The sequence below is a fragment of the Crinia signifera genome, chromosome 2 (assembly GCF_055691185.1).
Source record: "Crinia signifera chromosome 2, ASM5569118v1, whole genome shotgun sequence".
Lineage (NCBI taxonomy): Eukaryota > Metazoa > Chordata > Amphibia > Anura > Myobatrachidae > Crinia > Crinia signifera.
Window position 1 is genome coordinate 251,599,340 of NC_139218.1, and position 21,990 is coordinate 251,621,329.

Here is a 21,990-nt window from a genome sequence, read left to right on the forward strand (position 1 = left end):
GAAGCCCGGCAGGAGCCGGAGCATGTGAAATAGCCCTAAGAGTCACTGCAGCCGCCAGGGAGACCCACCGACACTTACTCACCCAGCACTAATGACTTTGCAAAGGGCGGCTCTTTTCGGAAGAGCGGTCCTTTGTGATACTAATTGCATATTGTAATACATATGCAATTAATATCGTTACAATGCTTGGCAGGATTTATTTTATTCACAAAACATCCCAACCTGAGAGCTGTTGGCCATGACTCCAGCTGTTCTTTATCTGTGAATATTCCTCTCACTGGCAGGTGGGGATTCTCAACTGCCCCCCCCCCCCCCCTTCCCGGGGCACTGCCAGCTGGAGGGGGTTTGTTGGACAGTGCCCTTTTTGGAAACCGTCCCACGCCCCCCCCAATAACACAATACATCCTGCAAAGTATTGCAACAATACTAAGTGCATATGTATTAACATATGCAATTAGTATCGCAATGGACAGCTCTTCCAAAAAGAGCTGCTCTTTGCGAAGCTGCAGGTGCTGGGTGAGTGGGTGTCGGCAAGTCTCCCTGGTGGCTTAAGTGACTCCTGGGCTTCTCCTCCCTGCGCTGTTGCTAGGGAGAAGGAGATCACTGGGTCTCGGGAGCACACCAGGAGACTGCCCGGACAGGAGGTGAGGGGGGCCAGAGCGAGCACTGCAGGTTGGCGGGGAAGGGGGGGGGGGGGCGGTATATGATGAGATGCGGAAAGAAGCCCATAGGCTTCTATACAGTAACACCAGAAAAAGATGGCATTATCATCCGCAACAAAAACTGCGATAATCGGGCAGTTTGGAGGTATACTAATATTAAGACTAAGGTGACAATAAAATGTGGACTTTTATGATCTCATGTTCTTAAAACTGCCTAATGTCATACAGAAAAGCAATGTAGCAAAGCAATGAGGAAGGCAAGTCAGATGTTTGGTTACATAGGAGAGCAGAAACAAAGAAGTAATAATGCCACTGTATAGTCATTGGTACAGCATTATCTAGAATACTGTGTCCATGTCTGAAGGCCATAGCTTCAAAAGGATATAAATACTCTACTAAAATGGTGCATGGCCTACATCACAAAACTTACCCAGAAGGATTACAAAATCTCAATATGTATAGTTTGGAGCAGAGTAGGGAAAGGTGAGACATGATAGAAAGCAAAAATTTGGGTAGTGTCTTAAATGCTACCACTCCTGGCGCTTAGATAACAAAAAAAAAACATAAATATGGGTCTCTATTTTAAACCAATATACTTCTCGCTGCAAGTTATCAATGGGGTTTGGCAAGAAAGTGCAAAAAAAGATGGGTTATGATTACTGGGAAGGTGAATGAATAAATAAAATATCTATATAAAATAGGTGTATTCCAATTTTAGGGAATTTCTTGCTCTCGTAAAATGAAACGATGTGATCCTTCAAAATATAGGATCACATACTGTTTCATAGAGCAAGCAATTCCCTCAAATTGGAATACACCCATTTTATACAGATATTTTATTTATTTATTTATTTATTTATTCATTCATTCACCTTCCTAGGCACAGTAATCAAAACTAATTTTTTTTGAGACACACTAGAACCTTTCAAATATATCAAGGGTTTTAACAAGGTCCAGGAGTGAAACTTCTTCAAATGAAGGAAAGTATTGCAACACGAAGACATGCACTGAGACTGGAGGGAGGGAGGGAGGTTCAGGGGAAATCTAAAGGGAAATTACTTCACAGAAAGGGTAGTGGACAAGTGGAATAGCTTTGGTAGCTAGGACAGTAGAACAATTTAAACATGCATGGGACAGACATAAGGATATCCTTACATATAAATAAGGATAACATAGGGTTAAGTATAAAAATATGGTTAAAAAAAAAGAGGCAGACTAGATGGTCCAAATGGTCCTTATCTGTTTCTATAAGATATGTTTCTAGTAATGACAAGTTGCATAGTGCTACTTTCTCAAGATATACTCTTTTGTATTAAATAAGCACTATAACTCTCTATTCTTTGCTAAATACAATCTTTAACAGAGAATCGTTACTCATCCCCAAGGTGACGCAATCAACTATTAAAAGGATGCCGTGGGTAAACCCCTTTAGTACTTCAAGTGGGACAATTAATACTGGTACACGCAAATTATGGCCCAAGACACTAACATTATGTCTTGTTATACTAGAGGATGCAATATATGGGTCGGGACTATATTGTAAGATCAGATATAACCGATAAGCCTGATTATTACTGAGCACTTCTATCACCCTCACAGCGGAATGCTATATCTTATTAAACATAGAGTAACGTGCATCACAAAATGTATTGTATACGTGAAGCTTGTCTTATGTAGGCAAGACCGAATGCACTCTGAGAGAACGTATGGCGTTGCACAGATCCCGGGCCAGCTCTACCATTAGGCAGCTTTAGACAGCTGCCAAGGGTGCCAGGATCTGGGGGGGCGCCACCAAGTCTGCCTATCAAAAAATCAATGATGTCTATGAGGATCCTTGTTGTACTTAATGCAGGTGGCGGCTGTGGAACCTTTAAGACTTCACTTCATATTTGCCTTGGAGCATTTTTTCCTACCTTGCTGCCCCTTCCTCCTTGTACTCTGTTGTGGGTGGCAAAGAGGGGCCTACAGGGAAAGCAGGGTATATGTCCACCTTCCCAGGGGGCTGGCAGGACCACCTGATTTTTGGGAGCCTCACTGCCATTCCAGAATGTTAGGCAAGTATACTTTAGGGGGTTGGAAAGTGGTTATTGCTTGCCGTTTGGGGGGGCAGTAGGTTGAACTTTTGCCTAGGGTGCTGAAAAGCCTTGCACCGGCCCTGCACAGATCGGCCATAAAACTAGCCATTGCAAAGGGGGCTAGCGATCAGCCGGTCGCGCGCCACTTCATGGCCCATAAACATAGCGTTGTCAATTTGAGGTATGTAATCATTGATCACATTCCAAATAATATACGTGGGGGTAATCGGCATATTAAATTGTTACAATGAGAGGCGGCCTGGATACATAGGCTAGGTAAGCTAGCACCTAGGGGCTTCAATCAACTAAAAAAGGTTTCCATTGCTTTTTTTGATCTGTGTATATTGTGATTTTTATGTTTCCTCAGAAGTAATAATTAAGTATATGAATAATTTAAATATACTTACCATTAGCGTAATTGATGCTAAATACTCTGGTAGATAAATATATGTCAGAGTACTCTATTGTCTCCTATTGTTTCCCCATTTTTATGTCTTTTTCTTTTTTTCTCTTAAGGGTATAGTTCACAATACACTTGTACTATTTATGTATCTATATGTGTATGTCATTTAATTGATGTATACAGTATGTATTGTTTGTATTTTTTTTTTTATAGAAAACAGTTTTTTTGTACATTTTGTATATTTGAACTGTGGTGTAGCTGGGAGGGCTGGTCTTGTGCTGATTGCAATGGGCGGTCTGTTGCAAGTGCACTTGATCAGCCTGACCAGGACACGGATACTCAGGGGTAGATGTATGAAGCAGTGATAAGGGAGGAGAAGTGATAAAGTGCCTGGTACTTTATCACCAGCCAATTAGCTTCTGACTGTTAAGTTACAGGCTGAGTTTAAAAAGGGGAAATAGATAACCGAGTTATCTAATGGAGGTGCAGAGGTTAGAGTTGCTGTGTCAAGTGGCAGTACAATAACTGGGGGTGTCACTCCCCAAAATATACAGAGAAAATAAAAAGGGAAATGACTGCGCTAGTATACTGCAAAATAAATGAATATTGCCAGTACCTATTAAGCATAATTTTAACCCCTTCCCGACATTTGACGTATATATACGTCATGGTCGGGAAGGACTTCCCGACACATGACGTATATATACGTCATGGCTTTAAACTGTCACCGCGTCTATAGACGCGGTGACAGTTTGGAGATGTCTGCTGTCCCTGACAGCAGATATCCCCCCTCGCCGCCCAGGGGGGGCAGGGGTGCCCCCCCCGGTCGGCGATCGCTGCGATTGGCTGTTCAAAAGTGAACAGCCAATTGCAGCGTTTTCTGTGTTACCGGCGGCTAAGCCGCTCGGTAACACAGAGATCGGTGGTGATCGGTGCTGTTAAGTACAGCACCGATCACCACCGAGCGGTTTTCCGCCCTCCCACCCGCCCTTCCACCCGCCCGGCAGCCCGCCCTCCCTCCCGGCAGCCTCCCTCCAGCCCTCCCTCCCACCCAGCCAGCAGCCGCAGCGCCAGCCCCCCTCCCACCCCCCCGCCAGCAGCAGCACATTAAATATTTCATTTGGGGTAGAAATTCGTTTATATGACATATATATATATATAAATATATATAGATATATATATATATATGTGTATATATGTATATTGTATATATACACATATATATATATATGTGTGTGTATATATATATATATATATATATACACATATATATATACACACACATATATATATATATATATATATATATACAGTGATCGGTGCTGTTAAGTACAGCACCGATCACCACCGATCGCCAGCCCCCCCCCCCCCTCCCACCCGGCAGCCCCCCCTCCCACCCACCCGGCTGCCGCAGCGCCAGCACCCCTCCCACCCCCCCACCAGCCGCAGCGCCAGCCCCCCTCCCAAAGCTGGTGAGCAAAATGGGGTCACATGTGGGGGGGTTCCACTGTATTGGTGCTTCGGGGGTCTTGCTAATGCGACATAGCACCCACCTTTCATTCCACCTCCAAAAATCACTCCTTCCCTTCTGAGTCCTGCCATGCACCCAAATGGTATTTTTGGGTCACATATGAGGCATTGCCGTACTCGGGAGAAATTGGGGCACAGATTTTGGGGTGCTTTGTCTCCTTCATTCCTTGCGAAAATGAAAAATTTTGAGCCAGAACTGCATTTTTGTGTAAAAAATTACATTTTTTTACACAAAAATGCAGATCTGGCTCAAAATTTTTCATTTTCACAAGGAATGAAGGAGACAAAGCACCCCAAAATCTGTGCCCCAATTTCTCCTGAGTATGGCAATGCCTCACATGTGACCAAAAAATACCAGTTGGGTGCATGGCAGGACTCAGAAGGGAAGGAGTGATTTTTGGATTTTGCAGCACAGATTCTGGTTGAATGACCCCTGAAGCACCCATACAGTGGAACCCCCCCACAAGTGACCCCATTTTGCAAACTACACCCTTCAGGGAATTCATCAGGGGGTATAGTGTACATTTCAAACCCCCAGGGGTTTCACCAATTTTGATACAACTGAGCTGTGAAAATGAAAAATTAAATTTTTTCATTTTCACTGCCCAGTTGTATCAAAATTGGTGAAACCCCTGGGGGTTTGAAATGTACACTATACCCCTAAATGAATTCCCTGAAGGGTGTAGTTTGCAAAATGGGGTGACTTGTGGGGGAGGTTCCTAACTTTTAGCACTTATGGTGCCTAGAAACCTACATGGTGCCTAAAAAAAAATCTCATAAAAAGGAGGCTCCAAAATCAAGTAGGTGCTCCTTTTATTATGAAGCCTGTGGTTTGGTCAACGTGCACACTAGGGCCACATATAGGATATTTATGAAAACAAAAGAATTGGGGGAATCAATTTTTAGTCACATTTCTCTAGTAAAATCTACTGTATTCGTTAGAAAAATGTATTAAAATTGAAACTCTGCAAAAAAAAAGAAATTTTGAAATTTCACCTACACTTTGTTTTAATTCCTGTGAAACACCTAAAGGGTTAACAAACTTCCAAAATGCTGTTTTGAATACTGTGAGGGGTGCAGTTTTTGAAATGGCATCATTTATGGGGGTGTCTCACATACAAGTCCCTCAAAGTCACATCAGAACTGAACTGGTCCCTAAAAAAATCAGTGTTTGAAATTTTCTTGAAAATTTGAGAATTTGCTATTCATATTTGAAGCCTCCTAGTGTCCAAAAAAATTAAAAGGAGGTTGAAATAATGATGGCAACATAAAGTAGACATATGGTCTTTGTTAGTTATTAACTATTTTGAGTGGTATGTTTATTTGTCTCTCAAGCAGAAAATGTGACATTTTGCAAATTGCAAAATTTTCAATTTTTTCACGACATTTTGGTATTTTTCACAAAAAAACACAGACTGTATCGACCCAAATTTACCACTAACTTGAAGTACAATGTGTCACGAGAAAACAATCTCAAAATCACTGGGATAAGTAAAAGCAAAAAAAAGTTATCCCCACTTAAGTGAAACATGTCAGATTTGAAAAAAATGGCTCTGTCAGGAACGCAAAAACTGGCTCTGTCAGGAAGGGGTTAATATTGATAATTAAAATATTTTAAAAGAAAATACATATGAACTCCACATTAATATGAGGCCAATATGGCGGCCATTAAAAATACCCTAAAAAAAGGGGGAGGGGGAGGGAAGGTAAAAATGTATGTTGGTGGCTGAACAAGTGAGTCCATACGGTACCGTATTAAATGAACCAGCATTGTGTCCCTCCTGGAGAGGGTCATGTTGGGATGTAAATGCAAATGTAATAGGTGGGAGGGTTCTAGGGGCAATTAATTAAACTATAATCTAAACTTACAATAAAAATATATATAAAATAATAGGAATCTATGAGCAGGAGACATATAAACGTAAAAACAGCAATATAGAGTAGAAACAAGCAGTACAGAAGTTTATTTTAAAGAGAAAAGTGAGCAGGTAATACAAATAGCGCTTCCGGATATCCGGAAGTGACGCACAAATAGCACTTCTGGTTTCTATGGAGATGAGGCGCAAGCCTCTATACGGGGGCAGCTCTATTTCTTCATCTGGTTTCTTTCAATGCGCTGTCCAGGTTAGGGGGCGGCGTGATAACAGCGGACCAATGCCCACTAGTCTCCACCAGAGTCAGAGTCACTGCAATATGTAATGTGACTCATATATATATCTAGAGAAGGGAGTGGTGGCCATTTTGGATATGGGCAAATAAGGTTTATGAGCCCAGATTAGAAGATAATTATTTTTAGAACTTATAAGAGTTTGGTAAAGATGAGTAGAGAAAGTTATTAGTGGACAGGAACAATAGATAGAAAGTATTAGGACAAGGCATACATAATAATTTATATGGAAAGTAAATATATCATCAGATCCTTTTTTCAGAAGAAAAGATCAGAAATATCAAACATATAATAGTTTTTATATGTAATTTCTGCAATCCAATGTTGATTGTTTATAACAAGCTATGTAAGCGGATTTAGCCATTGGATGGAAAGAAAAGAATATAAAAATAAAAAAAATATGAGTGTACAATCATCTTTTTAAGTAAAAAAAAAAAAAAAAGGGGGGGGGGGGGGGTATGATTTACTCCCCAATTGCACTTTATAATATTTTAACATGTGTATACATAAAAATTCTATGAATGTCTGTCGCACACTGTGCTCACATCCTAAGTGTTAACAATGGAGATATATATCTATATATATATATATATATTTAGATATATATCTATATATCTATATATATATATATATATAAACTAAACATCGGCACTCACCTTTCCTAGTTTTGGGGTGTGTGAACAAAAGTGTGAACAATGGAGATATACTGTATATCCGATGTTCTTTGTATCTCTGCTTTCCTTTTCAAAATGTTTCTTCTTATACGATTCAAGATCCTCTTTTATCCTTAGTAATCAGTTATATGAGGAAAAGAGGAAAACCATAAAACGTGTCATATATTTCATAAGGGAAAACAAGAATCTGGTTTGAAGTTCTATATTTATTAAGACGGTGGCATACCGCACTCACACAATGGTGACATACATTCCTCCTATAATGGTATCTTTTATTTCCTTTAAGGGTTAGATGTGATAGCGTACGCAAACTCACGTGGTTCTAGATAGTTATCCTCATATAAAGGTATATTTTATTCTGATCCTGCAACCATATTCACCATTCACTGTGAGAAGGCAAGAAAGTAGGGTGCATACCCCAACTTACAGGTTCCAATGTAGCACCATGCTCATAAAGGTTTCTTTGTAGGTCCCAAACCTTGTAATTTTGTTTGCCCACCGTACAGTGGTGGTGGACCCCCCCAAAATTTAAGAAAGTAGGTATACTAAAAATGTTCTTTTTATTATTAAAAGGTTTTTTTCCACAACATATATGAAAAGGGAGACTCAATGATCAAAAGTGCCTATGCCAGTTACAGATGACTAAAGGAAATAAACTTAACTTATTTCAGGGGGTAAGGTCCGGTAAGACACCCTGGATTTAGAAGTAGATTCCAGGCAACCAGGCTCAGTGGTCAAAGAGGGCTCCCTTATTCTCCACCTTTATGAGCATGGTGCTACATTGGAACCTGTAAGTTGGGGTACGCACCCTATTTTATTGCCTCCTCACAGTGATTGGTGAATATGGTTGCGGGATCAGAATAAAAGCACTTAGGATGTGAACGCAGTGTGCGACAGACATTCATAGAATTTTTATGTATACACATGTTAAAGTATTATAAACCGCAATTGAGGATTATATTACACACCCCTTTTTTTTATATATATTTGTAGGAGATTTGGCGATCTCTTTGTGATTTATTCCTTTGTAGCTGCTTGCGGTGCAGTCAAGATTGTCTTTTTTGTATATCTTGTTTTAATCTTTTTAAGTTAAATCTATAAGCACAAGATAGTATAAGTATACTGGAGTCTAATGACACACAGATTTATCACATTCCCTACTGTATGTCAGAGGAGATTGTTCTTAAAAAATTATAAATGTCAAGTGAATATAGAGAACGGAGGATTTGTATAATAATAGTGATATAGTACAAATATGGATTTGGGTTTTTAAATGATAGCATTGAGTCCCACAGCTTCATTAAGTCCATCGGGGTAGGTCGTTTGCATATGGAACATCCAGTAAACCTCCTGTCTACATAGTTGTTCGAAACGATCCCCCCCCCACGGATTGTTTTCTTAATGTGTTCTAATCCTAGAAGCTGTATGCCCGTCGGATCACCTGAGTGTGATTCATGAAAGTGTCTTGAGACACTATGGGACAATACATGTTTAGAAATGTTTCTTCGATGTTCCAAAGAGCGTACTTAAATTTTTCTGGTAGTACGACCTATATATTTGAGCTGGCAAGGACAGCTCAACATAAATATGGTGTATTCCGTATTGCAATTAATGAAACTATCTATATTGATCTTGTTCCCCTCTTTATCTTCTGTAACGAGGTTTGATTTTGATTTGATGTGGGTACATGTAATACACTTAGTAGCACCACATATGAAAAACCTTTTGGTCTTGGGCCAATCCACATTGAAGGCTGAGATTCAGATTGAGGTTCGGGATCTATTGTCTTCAGCATGCTAGGCGCTATTAGATTTTTTAGGATTCTATTTTTTTTAAAAACAAAAAAGGGTCTGTCCAGGATAATATCGGCTAATAGGTTGTCTTGACGTAGGAAATTATAATTTTTTCTTACAATTTTTTTTTATTTGCTGTGAATGACTTGAGATTACCTCCTCATATACTTGTTTGAGAAGATGTTTTGGATAACCTCTCTGTTCGAAGGTGTTTTGTCATCTCTGTAGCCCGTACCTCAAACATTTCTTTTATTGTGCGGTTTCTGTATAAGCGTAATAATTGTCCTTTAGGTATACCTTTTTTCCATGGTAAATAATGTGAGCTTTTGAAATGAAGGTAGGAGTTCGAGCCTACTTCTTTAGAAAATTTGAGGTACAGATACGACTGTCAACTATCTCTAGGGTCACATCCAGGAAAGTGATCTCGTTTGGGTGTGCGTGATGTGTGAAGTGTAAAGTGTAAAGTGTAAATTAAAGTTATTGGTGTTAAGGTGATCCACAAATGCTTGTGTTTGTGTGTGCGCCCCATCCCAAATGAAAAACAAATCATCAATGTAACGGCCATAGAGGACCAGATTCGCACGGAATCTGCTGTCCCATATAAGTTGTTGTTCGACTTCCCCCATATAGAGGTCCGCATAGCTCGGCGCAAATGTGGTCCCCATGGCTGTCCCCATAGTCTGTAAATAAAAAGTGTTCTCAAATAAAAAATAATTGTGGTGAATAATATAAGTGATGGAATCAGTGATGAATTTTTGGTGTTCCACCCCCAGGTCTCCATCTGTCAATAATCTTTTAGTGATAACTTCAATACCTTTGAAGGTAATTGATGATTTGTTTTTCATTTGGGATGGTGAGCACTTACAAACAAGCATTTGTGGATCACCTTAACACCAATAACTTCAATTTACACTTCACACATCATGCACACCCCAACAAGATCAATTTCCTGGATCTGACCCTAGAGAAACCGTATCTGTACCTCACATTTTTCTAAAGGAGTAGGCTCAAAATACTACCTTCATTTCAAAAGCTTACATTATTTACCATGGAAAAAAGGAAAATAATTACGCTTATAAAGAAACTGCACAATAAAATACACTTTTGAGGTACAGCCTACAGAGAAGATAAACACCTTCGAACAGAGAGGTTATCCAAAACATCTTCTCAAACAAGCATATGAGGAGGTAATCTCAAAAGATAGGGAGTCATTACTCAAACCTAAAAATAAAGGCGCAACCCCACAAAAAGAAAGGATCTAGAAATCACATATATTTGAAAATATAACAGTTATTCACAGCAAATTAAAAAAATAATAAGAAAAAATTATAATATCTTACATCGACAACCTATTAGCCTATATTATCCTGGACAGACCCTTTTTTTGTTTAAAAAAAAATAAATAAATAGAATCCTAAAAAATCTAATAGTGCCTAGCATGCTGAAGACAATAGATCCCCAACCATCTGAATCTCATCCTTCAATGTGGATTGGCCCAAGACCAGAAGGTTTTTTCAGACGTGGTGCTACTAAGTGTATTACCTGTACCCACATCAAATCAAAATCAAACCTCGTTATAGAAGACAAAGAGGGGAACAAGATCAATATAGAAAGTTTCATTAATTGCAATACGGAATACATCATATATATTTTGAGCTGTCCTTGCCAGCTCAAATATATAGGCCGTACTACCAGAAAAGTTAAAGTCCGCTTTATATATATATATATATATATATATATATATATATATATATATATATATATATATACAATTCCAATCCCCAGCAGGGGAATAAACGTACCCGGAAGATGTTCAATCACAGTAGTTCATATATATTATGAGGGAGAACGTATCGGGGTATGAGCCCCTTCGTCAGCTCCAACCTACAGCAGCTGGGGTGGGGGGGTATGGATGCTGCCGCCAACCTGCTCGGGGGGATACAGCTGCGGGCTCCAAAGGGGGAGGTGGGGGGTTGGGGATATGTGCGGGCACGCTCACCTGGCTCCAGGGGGGTGACTTGCTCCAAACCTCCTCCCTCCAGTGGCCGGCACCCCAGGCAAATGCCTAAAGCTGCCCTGGGAGTACTGCCTTGTTGCTTGGTAAATAAGATTCCCCTATTATTATTGGTGGTAAGCTATTTAATATAAAGGGTAAAGTGAAGCAAGTCTTTTTTTCAATGCAAACCAATTTTTCCCAGCAACAGGGTTTTTCCCCTTTTGAGAAATCAGCCCTTGTGGTCTATAACTGGACACCCCTTAAAAGTTAACATTCTCCAGCCAGCCCCTGTATTCAGAAATGAATGCACAGAGGAAGGAAAAGAGATAGAGAAAATATAAAATCATGCTGATAAGAAATAGGTAGAAGTAAGGCGTCTAAGAAGGATGGCGTGTTTATACTCTATGAGGTTTATTTACTAAGATGAGAGTTATATTGAAGATGGGATGTTGCCCATAGCAACCCATCAGGATCTACTTTTTATTTATTTAGTACATTCTAGAAGATCATATCATAGATAAAATATGATTGGTTACCAATGGAAACATCCCATTTTCAAGAGAACTCTAATCTTAGTAAATACATCCCTATATGTTATATAGTCTGTCTGGCAGAAGGATACACTGGAACCTGTTATCATCTGGTTACTGTAATCATGCACACTGTTCTATTTTAAAGCCACTTTATTGTTTAATGTTGTCACCACCAAAGATTGACACAGTGCTTGGACCACCAGTTCATAAATAATTACATTCTCTCAGGAAAGTAGCAGATGACCACAAGTGTGATGTAGTTAGTTCTACAGTCATTAAGTTGACCTTATATGGACAACATGCATTAGGCCGATGGGGTGACAAGGACAACATGGAACGGTAGATAGGAGAAAATGTCAACAGGGACAAAAAGGCAACATGGAAATGGTTTACATAAAAAGCTCAAAACAAGTTTTTATGATCTTTGGGTGTCATTTTTTTGAATTATTATTATTTGTAACGAACATTGCCTCAGGCAAGGTGTCTCAGTCCATTACTTTACTGCTATTCTCGACACAGGTAACTGTTCTCAGTCATAGTCCACATAGATGGTAAACCAAGCAAAAGTTGACCATAGACCATAGACCATAGACCAGTGGTAGCCAACCCTAGCCCTCGAGAGCTACCAACAGTTCACATTTTCCAGACAACCTAGCTGCTGCACAGCTGCACTCATTAATCAGTGACACATTTTAAAAGATACACAGATGGAGCTAATTAGCTCACTTGTGATTCTGTGAGGAGACCTGCAAAACATGCACTGTTGGTAGCTCTTGAGGTCTAGGGTTGGCTACCCCAGCCATAGACCATAGACATGTCAACCGTTTGTACCTGTCAATTTTTTTTTATACCTGTTAACCTCTTATGTAACCTTAAATCTAATGCACATCTAGACACTGTTTAATTATTGGAACCAATTACCACCTCAACTATTACACCCAAACCATTTTATAATTGACGTTAGCTTTGACACCCCATTCCCTGGGTGGGCTGGCAGGGTGGCATTAAGGTATTAGCGGCGTTAGCGTTAAGGTGCTTGCTAAGCAGCAAATGACCACTGCTTAGTGAGCCAACCTGAATTAGGCCCAACATGTATATAAAAAAAAAAAAAACCTCTACTAAAATGGAGCCACACCCATGGAACAATGGAGCCACACCCACGGCCCACTGCGCGGCAGCCATTTTTTCGTGATTTGTGCATGCACAGTGGAATCTGAGCGCTCTAGTGCTCAGACTCCACAATACCTCACTGCTGGCAGCAGCAGGACTGCGAAAATTGCCCAAAAAATGGCTGCCACGTCATTTTACCAGAGGTTTGCGCATGCGCAGTGGGGTCTGAGCGCTCTAGTGCTCAGACCCTACTGCTCCCATTGCTGTCCCCAGCAGAGAGGAAGGGGCACGGCCAAATGACGCTGCACGCGGGCTACCTCTTTTCTTAGGACACCCCTGCATGCAATGTTTCCATTATCATCTTTGTCTGATTCTTATGTTAATATCCCACCTTTAACATTAATAAAAATCTAATGTTTAAAAAAAAATATCCCACCTTTAACAACTAATGGGGAAATGTATCAAACCTCCTAAAGAGTGGACAAGTTACCCATAGCACAATGAGCTTCTATCTGTCATTTTCTTAAGTACAGTCTCTAAAATGATAGGCAGAAGCTGATTGGTTGTGGTGTGCAACTTCTCTTCCTGTTCACATTTCCACACTTTAGAGGATTTGACACATCTAACCCAAACAGTTGCATTTTCTTTTTCTTGTTTCTTTATTGGTATCAGCATGTTAGAGAACAGTGTTCTTGAGAGAGCCAAGGTCGGTCCTAGTGCCCGTTGACTTTGGTAAACTGACGAAGACAGTGCTGCTGCTCTCTCAACAAGAATTTAGTAGAATGAGCAACAAAATGTGACAGAAATTGCTCTCCATTACAGCACATAATTAAACATAATATAACAATGATGCTCATTTCTTTCTTCATTTGCATGTTAATGATTGTTTTGAAATATAGTAAAGTTATTACAATACTGTACATACAAATTCTTTTGTCCTAGCATTATAATAAAGCATGATATACAGTAATCTTTTGGCATCATAAATGTATTTTATTTCAATACAGCAACTTGATTTATGATGCACATTAAATTGTAAGCCTTGCAAATAACCATGCTTTTGAACCATGTACATGGATAGTCTCCTACCACATCAAAGTTCACACTTCTTCCACATTCAGGGTTATTGTCGAGTCACAGCTCAGTCTGAGAGGATCAAGAAAAATATCCCTTAAACAAGCAGGGTTGGACACAGGATTGACACAGGTCACAATGCAGTGTAAATGGGTAACTTGGGTCATCTGACCCAGATACCCATAAGCATGTAATCTCCAAACACCTGTGTGCAATGTAAATGAGACTGACCCTGGGATAACGCAAGTTGGAGGCAGTGTGAAATTTTGGGTCAGAAAAATAGATGTTTGAAATAAACATCCAGCATATACAAAATTAAAAAAAGAACACTGCATTGATGTAAATATGTCTTAGTAATATAATTTTTTATCGGTGACTAAGTGGCACATGTGATAGGATACAAGCTTGCTCGTGGTGGGGGATGCTGGCAGATCTCAAGCATTTTTTTTAAAGCGGCAATCATTTACAAGGCATAAAGTATCCAAGATCAGCTGGCATTCCCTACTTCTAGCAAACTCAGACCCTATTATATATACCCCCATGTATTCATTTATTATTTGTTATAAAATTTGAATTTTTAATGCTCATGAGTATTTCTGTACAGCCAGAGCATCTATATGGCTTTTTTTCATATGGTATGATCCTAAATAGCATGTAAAATGAGACTAGGCGTTTGAATGATAAGAATGGTACGGTCTTCACTTTCTGGTGAATGGATTTACCTCAATATGTAAGTGTCAAATACCAACTAATCAAATTTTTAATCAGAAACTTTGTTTCCTGCCATTCATTTAATATTCAATCATAGAGAACATTACTTTGTTTCTATCTATTGCATAGTCTGCCAAGAAACTGTTTGGGAAGTTTTCAAGATATTTTGGGACCGACTTCCAGACCAAGCGGAATATCAGCACTGGATGCATTTATGTGAGGAGGGCAAAATGCCTGCATTTGAAATAGGCGAGAACTTCAGCCGATCTGAAGACCATCATAAGCTGGTCACAGAGGTAATTTACTGAAATATTTATTATACGTTGAACTCATCAATATATTTAACATAGTGATTATTAATTAGCTTTCTATACTTTTGTTTTTATAATGAATTACCACACACATAAGTTTAATGTTAGCGACAATGAATCATATTACAATCTTATTGATTGCTCTTAAACCTTTAACATCTGTGTTTCTGGATACATTTCCAGCAGATGCAGAAGAAATGTTGTGAAGAACGGAATGTCTATGCCAGGCATGGTCAAACTGTGGCCCTCCAGCTGTTGTGAAACTACACATCCCAGCATGCCTTGCCATAGTTTTAGCATTTCCTAATAGCAAAGCTGGCAAGGCATGATGGGACTTGTAGTTGGAGGGCCATAGTTTGCCTTTGCCTGGTCTAGGCTGTAAGAAGCTTTTCAGTTTATTTATTAGATTCCTACAGTATAAATGTCTAGCTTAAGATAGAATAAGTTCATGCTTAACATGATTCTGCCGGCACTTTGCATTAGTCTCATGTGTCATGGAGACTACTAATGCATAATTTTCTCCATTGTTGCTTGTTCCTTATAAATGCTGTGTTGTAATCAGTGGTGCAAGTAGAAAAAATGTCTTAGTGGTACTGTGCCACAGCAAAAAATGGGTGTGGTCAGGGTGTAGCCATATGATGTGAAGGGGAGTGGCTACATGACAAAAGGGGAATAACCAAATGTGCAGCCCCTTTTCTTATAAAACTATTAGGCTGTTGAGGCTGGTGGTGGTGGTGGTGGTGGGGTAGGGTTACCCCACCGCCGGGGCTTCGCTGCGGGGGGTTATGCCAGTTCTAAATGGCGTAACCCCATAGAAGCCTATGGGCTTCCCTTCATGTCCCCTGCCGCTCCCCCGCACGCCCCCCACGCGACCCTGTCCTGTGTCCTGCCCGGAGCAGTGTCCTCCTCCTCCCTGCACCTCTTCTGGATGCAGGGGGGAGGAAGCGGAGCCCTGGCCGAGCAGCAACAGTTAGGTAAGGGTCCAGGGAGGGAGGGGGGACCCGCTGCACATCGCTGGCCACAAAGCAAAGGACAGCTCTTAACGCAAGAGCTGTCCTTTGCATTTATTATCGCATATGTTAGTGTGTATGCGATTATTAACAATGCGAATGCCGGCAATGTGTGGCGAAGGATATTAGAGAATCCCGCCTATAGGCACTGCTGGGCTGGTCATGTTTACATGGTGACTATGGAGAAAATAGGCCTCATCAATTAACCCCTGCTCTGCCAGAGTGTTACAGAGTGGCTAGGAATTAACCCCTGCTCTGCCGGAGGCTGTACTGTTACAGAGTAGCCAGCAATTAACCCCTGCCCTGCCAGAGGCTGTAATGTTACACAGTATCCAGCAATTAACCCCTGCCTTGCCAGATGCTGTAATGTTACACAGTAGCCAGCAATTAACCCATGCTCTGCCAGAGGCTGTAATGTTGGCGTATCCAGAAATTAACCCCTGCTCTGCCAGAGGGTGAGGCTGAAGAGTGACCATCCGGTATTTCAAATGACCCCACCGCACCAACGACATACCCACGGGTTACATATTCTTAGTACAATTTGGAACTATCTCCAGTCCTCAGCAGGCTGCACGCTGCGTTTCCCACCGATGCCCCCTTGTCCTCTGAACTGAGCGGCATGCATAATAAGGACACAGCAACATGACGTCACAACATCATGACGTCACGCCACTAACCTGCGCATGCGCAGTGAGATCGCTCTCTGGGTTTTTGTTATGGTGGTACAGGGTACCGGCACAATATGTTCAAACCTCGGGCATTATAGGAACAGACCCCGCGTATGCTGGCTTTACATGTTATTCCATGTGCAGTGTCTAACAAGGTGTTATTTCACTTTTATTTCTGTTTTATTATATGAATGTTTTTACATTTATTAAATGGCTTTTTTGTAAAGATCATCCAATTGCTTTAGACATTTTACATAAAAGAACAGTTTAGATTTGATTTTTCACTCAAGCGCTGCTTAGAACCACACAGGTTAAGTTTGTCCTTTTTCCATATATCGGGTACGACTAACCTGACTCTGCAGCTGCTGGGACAAGCACATTTTGCTTTGTGTTGCAGGTGGTTTGTAGGAATAACTGTGGTTTCTGCCTATTATTATTTGCTACAATTTATGTCACGATACATAATGACACTACTGCTCTTACGGTTTTAAATGGCAACATATTGTTTCAACAATATTTGCACCAGTTTTTGCTACATTCCTATTTATTATATGCGTTTGCAAATAATTGAAAGAGCTGTTTCTGTGCTCCATACATTAGATGTACTGGATTGTTATTTACCCTGGTGGGTTTAAAATGCTTTATACTTTGTATATTTAGTGTAATGAATTTATTAACAGAGTCATATAAATATATATATATATATATATATATATATATATATATATATATAATATATATATATATATATATATATATATATATATATATATATATATATATATATAAACACACACACTTATTTTTAATAACAGTCTAGCAACCCTCTCTTGGTTTTATGTTTATGGAGTTGCAATATTATACAGAGGTGGCAGATTTCAATTTTTAGGAAATAAACTTCAATGGCTCCTTTGCAGCAGTAGATAAGATTCCTGTTTTGTTTTTGTCTTTTACAAAACTATCTATTTATTTCTATAAACACCACAATGTCAGGTTGAGGAACCAGATACCTTGACTATCGGCAATCCCTCTCATCGCCCATAACATATTTTGAGGCTTTATATACTTTATCTGACACCCCCACTAAATGTGGAGGGAACTTTCATCTCAGCCGGGTATTGGAGACACCTGGATACATTTACATTTATCTTGATAAAAGTTTTTACTAATTTAATATTGCAGCTAACATGTTTTAAAATTATGTTTACTATAAGTTTACTTCATTATGTAAAATTATAACTGTAAAATTGACAGACTATCATTGTTTCGTTATATACCCTTTAGTGTTTTTATGGTACAGCTATTAAATCTAATTATTTGCTTACAGAAACTGGCAATGATCAAACATACTACAAGCAGGTAAGTCACTTATTGGCAAAGATAGCTGCTCTATTCTTACTGAATCAATTGTACAGTTACAGTATGTGTCATGTCTTGTGGGAGTTCATCAGCTGTGATAAGCAATCCCTATATCACCTTTATTTCAGTAACTTATCAAGAGGCAGACAATTAGAAATTCAGAACCACAAGTAATAGGGTGTGAGAATCAGAAAGTGAGAGATTTTGGGAGAGTTTTCCCATTTTTTTTAAAAGCGGCATTTACACTGAAAAAAAAAAAACAGGTTGAGTCTTCCATGTAATTGCCGCATTAAAAAAAAATCCCTCTCTTTCTGATTCTCAAACCCTATTACATTTGGTCTTAAGTGTTATTCAGACAAATATATTATGGACAAACTTTCTTAAATCATGTAGGTGTCCTATATTCATCTCTGTACATTTGTATGGTCATGCCTGTGTTGTGCTACAGTCTTGTCTTCAGTCATAGATGTACTCTCCTGTTCGTACTTTTCTATAGTCATGTCCTATAGCAATGTATGTCCCCAGTCAATGGGGACATACATTGACTGGGGACATACATTGCTATAGGACATGACTACAATGATGTTTATTTTATATAGTAATATAAAATAAACATCATAGACATCCTACCTCACGATCAAAGCTGTTTGCTAGTTGCCACCTACAGCCATGAATTTATGTATGTGCCTCCACAACATACATTCACCCATCAACCACCACCAACATTTAGTTACCATAGGTAAGTTCTTTGTTCACATGTCTTGGAGTTTAGTGGGTATGCTGCAGGAGTGGTTTTGGACTCAGATGCTTAACCGTTGACACAGTGCAGGCCATACTCTAAGAAACTGATCCTAGCATTTTGCTGGGGCAGTTCCGAACGACTGTGCAGCAGGACACACCCACAAGTGACAATAGATATGCCCATGGATTAACCTAGACACACCCTTTGGGCGGAGCATGGCACAAGCCTCAAGGTACATCAACTATAATCTCCCTGAAATAGTTTTCAAAAGTAGGCGAGTATGGTTTAGCCAGTGCTGGTTATGAGATAGTCCAAGTGTATGGAATTACAAGAACCAAATCTATAAATGACCCTAGACATTCACTTATTTGTGGGCATGCTCAGTACATACAGATGGTTCCTATGGTATTTTTGCCACAATGCATATGCATGGGCACAAGCATCACGGTAATGCTGTGCCGCACTGGGCTGTGTATAGTCTCCCTTGTGGGTATACAATTCAATGTGTATGGGTTGTGTAACAGGCATCACAGCAAAGATACAATAGGACAGACATCTGCATATTTTACATTGGGCAAAGACACCCAAATCAGCAACCCAGAGTCCCTTAGTTTTTATCTATCTAAATGCCAACTTATTTCTGTTACTTTTCTATTCAAGTTCTTGCAGAGATTGGACATGTGGGTAAGTCACTCTACTTGCAGGCTATTATAATCCATCTCATTTTCTTTGCTTTGTAATAGTTTGTTTAAAAAAAAAAGAAGTGTTTGGGTAGAGTTCTCTATTGGTTATTATCGGTTATGTATTTATAAATATACGTGCATCTAAGTGCAGTAACTATATAGGTAGCATGGAAACACAGTGGAGAGTGCTGACAGTTAGCAGACTTCTTCAGGTGACACATTAGTAAGAGTTGGAAAGACATTATTTAGCAATTAATTTGTCCTCCGCTCTGTTGCAAAGACCTGTCCTAAACAATCACAATGCAGTTGGATTAGTTCCACTCAGGTTTGATCCAGGAATTAAAACCATGCCAGCAACAATGACCATCAGCTAATGTGTGATGTTATTAGCTGACTGGGAAGTGGCATCGGAGCATGTGGGGAACATTTGCATTGTGATTTGGGGTAAATGTATTACTGTATGTTATGGGGGGAGTGGTATTAGCACATGTTATGGGCACTGATACAGTACCGCTTCTCTCCCATGCATTATGAGGCCGGTATTCAGTAAATGACATGGGTTCCACTGACATTATCGGTGCTGCTGTCTAAATGATAGCATACCGATATGCAGGGGCAATGTATGAAAGGTCAGCAGCGCTGACTATTCCGACACCTGAAGCTATTGATTTTGACTGCTGCAAGTGTCGTTGCCCTATCCTCCACAGCAGGGACAGCGCTGTCCCTGGCTGTGGCAGGTACTGACTGATCTTGCAGATGCCCAGTGGAGCTGGCCAGGCAGGAAGATACAGCTGTGTGCTCAAGGGGATATAGCCACAGGGGGAGTGCTCCAGTAGACAAGGGGGTAGATGTATGAAGCAGTGATAAGGGAGGAGAAGTGTGCCAGAGGAGGAGTGGCCCATGGCAACCAATCAGCTGCTCTGTATAATTTTATATTATGCAAATTATAGATGTTACTTCACTGTTGATGGGTTGACATGGGCCACTTTTCCTTTCTTCTCACTGCTTCACACATTTACCCCAAAATAAGGCAAAGCAGGAAGCGTTATATGGACACTTTGGAGGAAATTTACTAAAGAAAATTTGTAAAAAAATAGGTGTATTTGTATCCAGAAATACACTTATTTTTGACATTTACTATCCCGAAAATACGGCAATTCGTATTCCTATTGATGTGCTATCAATACGAACACAAATTGCCGTATTTTCGGGATAGTAAATGTCAAAAATAAGTGTATTTCTGGATACAAATACACCTATTTTTTTACAAATTTCCTTTAGTAAATTTCCCCCATTATGTGGCACTAGAATGTGTCTACCCTATTGTTTTAGATGACAGTCTATCTATCTATCTATCTATCTATCTATCTATCTATCTATCTATCTATCTATCTATCTATCTATACATCTATCTTGTTTACAGCCTGCCTAACTTACTGCGCTATGTGAGCATAATTTAATATTTACTATAAAGAAATTCTGTATGCATAGATTTTTCTATGTTGCATGGAAAACTTTATTTCAGTAACTTGGCAAATGTTTAGAGAAAAAGTGCTACTGGTGCGCAATTTGAGTCCATGGTTGGTATCAGCCCTCACCAGCCCCCCTCCCCCCACATACACTAAAACCACTGTTGGTGGGCCAAATGGTTATTTTCTGCCTTCAAATTCTATGTTTCTGTGGTGTACAATATAAGCATTATGTATTCTGTCAGGAAAATGCATTAATTAAGCATTAATGAATGCTCTCTATATTGAATAGAAGTCATAGAAATCATTTAACTTATTTAAAAACACTTTGCAGATATAGTGAAATTACATAATGTGCATTATAAATAATTTTGAACTTAAATATTGCAAACTGTAGCAGAGGAAAAATGCTAAAACTTTGCATAAACTGTACATTTATAAAACCTAATGAGCTACAGTTCCGGAGGCCTCACTTTGATGCTCATTAACAGAATCAGTTATTTCCGCACAATGCTGCATATTGTTACTACGTTGCATAATTATTAAGTAATTGGGTTAATAGGGTCATCTACTACATGTTTAGAACTACTTGAAAGTAAACTAGAAGTTATTTAGAGAACTGTCAGGACAGATGCCTGAGATTCCAAGTAAAATAACAAAGAAGGTAAAAAGTTCATGTCATGTAATTGTTGCTTAATCAACATTGAAGATAATGTAAAAGTTCTAATAGGAATGTCCGTAATAAAATGAATAGCTCATTTTAAAAATATTGATGAATAGTCTTCAGTCCCTCATTAGTCTTGTCTTAGATGACGATCTATGCTGTTTACTTGTTTTTAAATGTTTAACTTTTGGACCAAACTTGAGGTGACGGATGATTGCCAAATATATTGAATGGGGTGGCCCATTGTAGCCTCTCGTGACCACCACTAGGGTTATGCTTTTGATTACAAGCAGGGCCCAGCTATGTGTATAGTTTGTATGTTCTCCCTGCACTTTTATGTGTTCCTACCTCAATCC

The 21,990-nt window shown here is 39.5% G+C and overlaps 1 protein-coding gene across 5 annotated transcripts in view; it reads left to right on the forward strand.

Moving 5' to 3' along the window:
• Positions 1–21,990, forward strand: part of IMPG2 (interphotoreceptor matrix proteoglycan 2) — an 85,881-nt gene that overhangs the window by 15,674 nt on the left and 48,217 nt on the right. For 4 of the 5 annotated variants that reach the window (XM_083174263.1, XM_083174262.1, XM_083174260.1 and 1 more), the window contains 3 exons: positions 14,858–15,024; positions 18,045–18,076; positions 19,479–19,502. In XM_083174263.1, coding sequence (XP_083030389.1) covers positions 14,858–15,024; positions 18,045–18,076; positions 19,479–19,502 — 223 coding nt within the window. The remainder of the gene's footprint in view (positions 1–14,857; positions 15,025–18,044; positions 18,077–19,478; positions 19,503–21,990) is intronic. The other variant, XM_083174261.1, reaches the window with a different exon arrangement.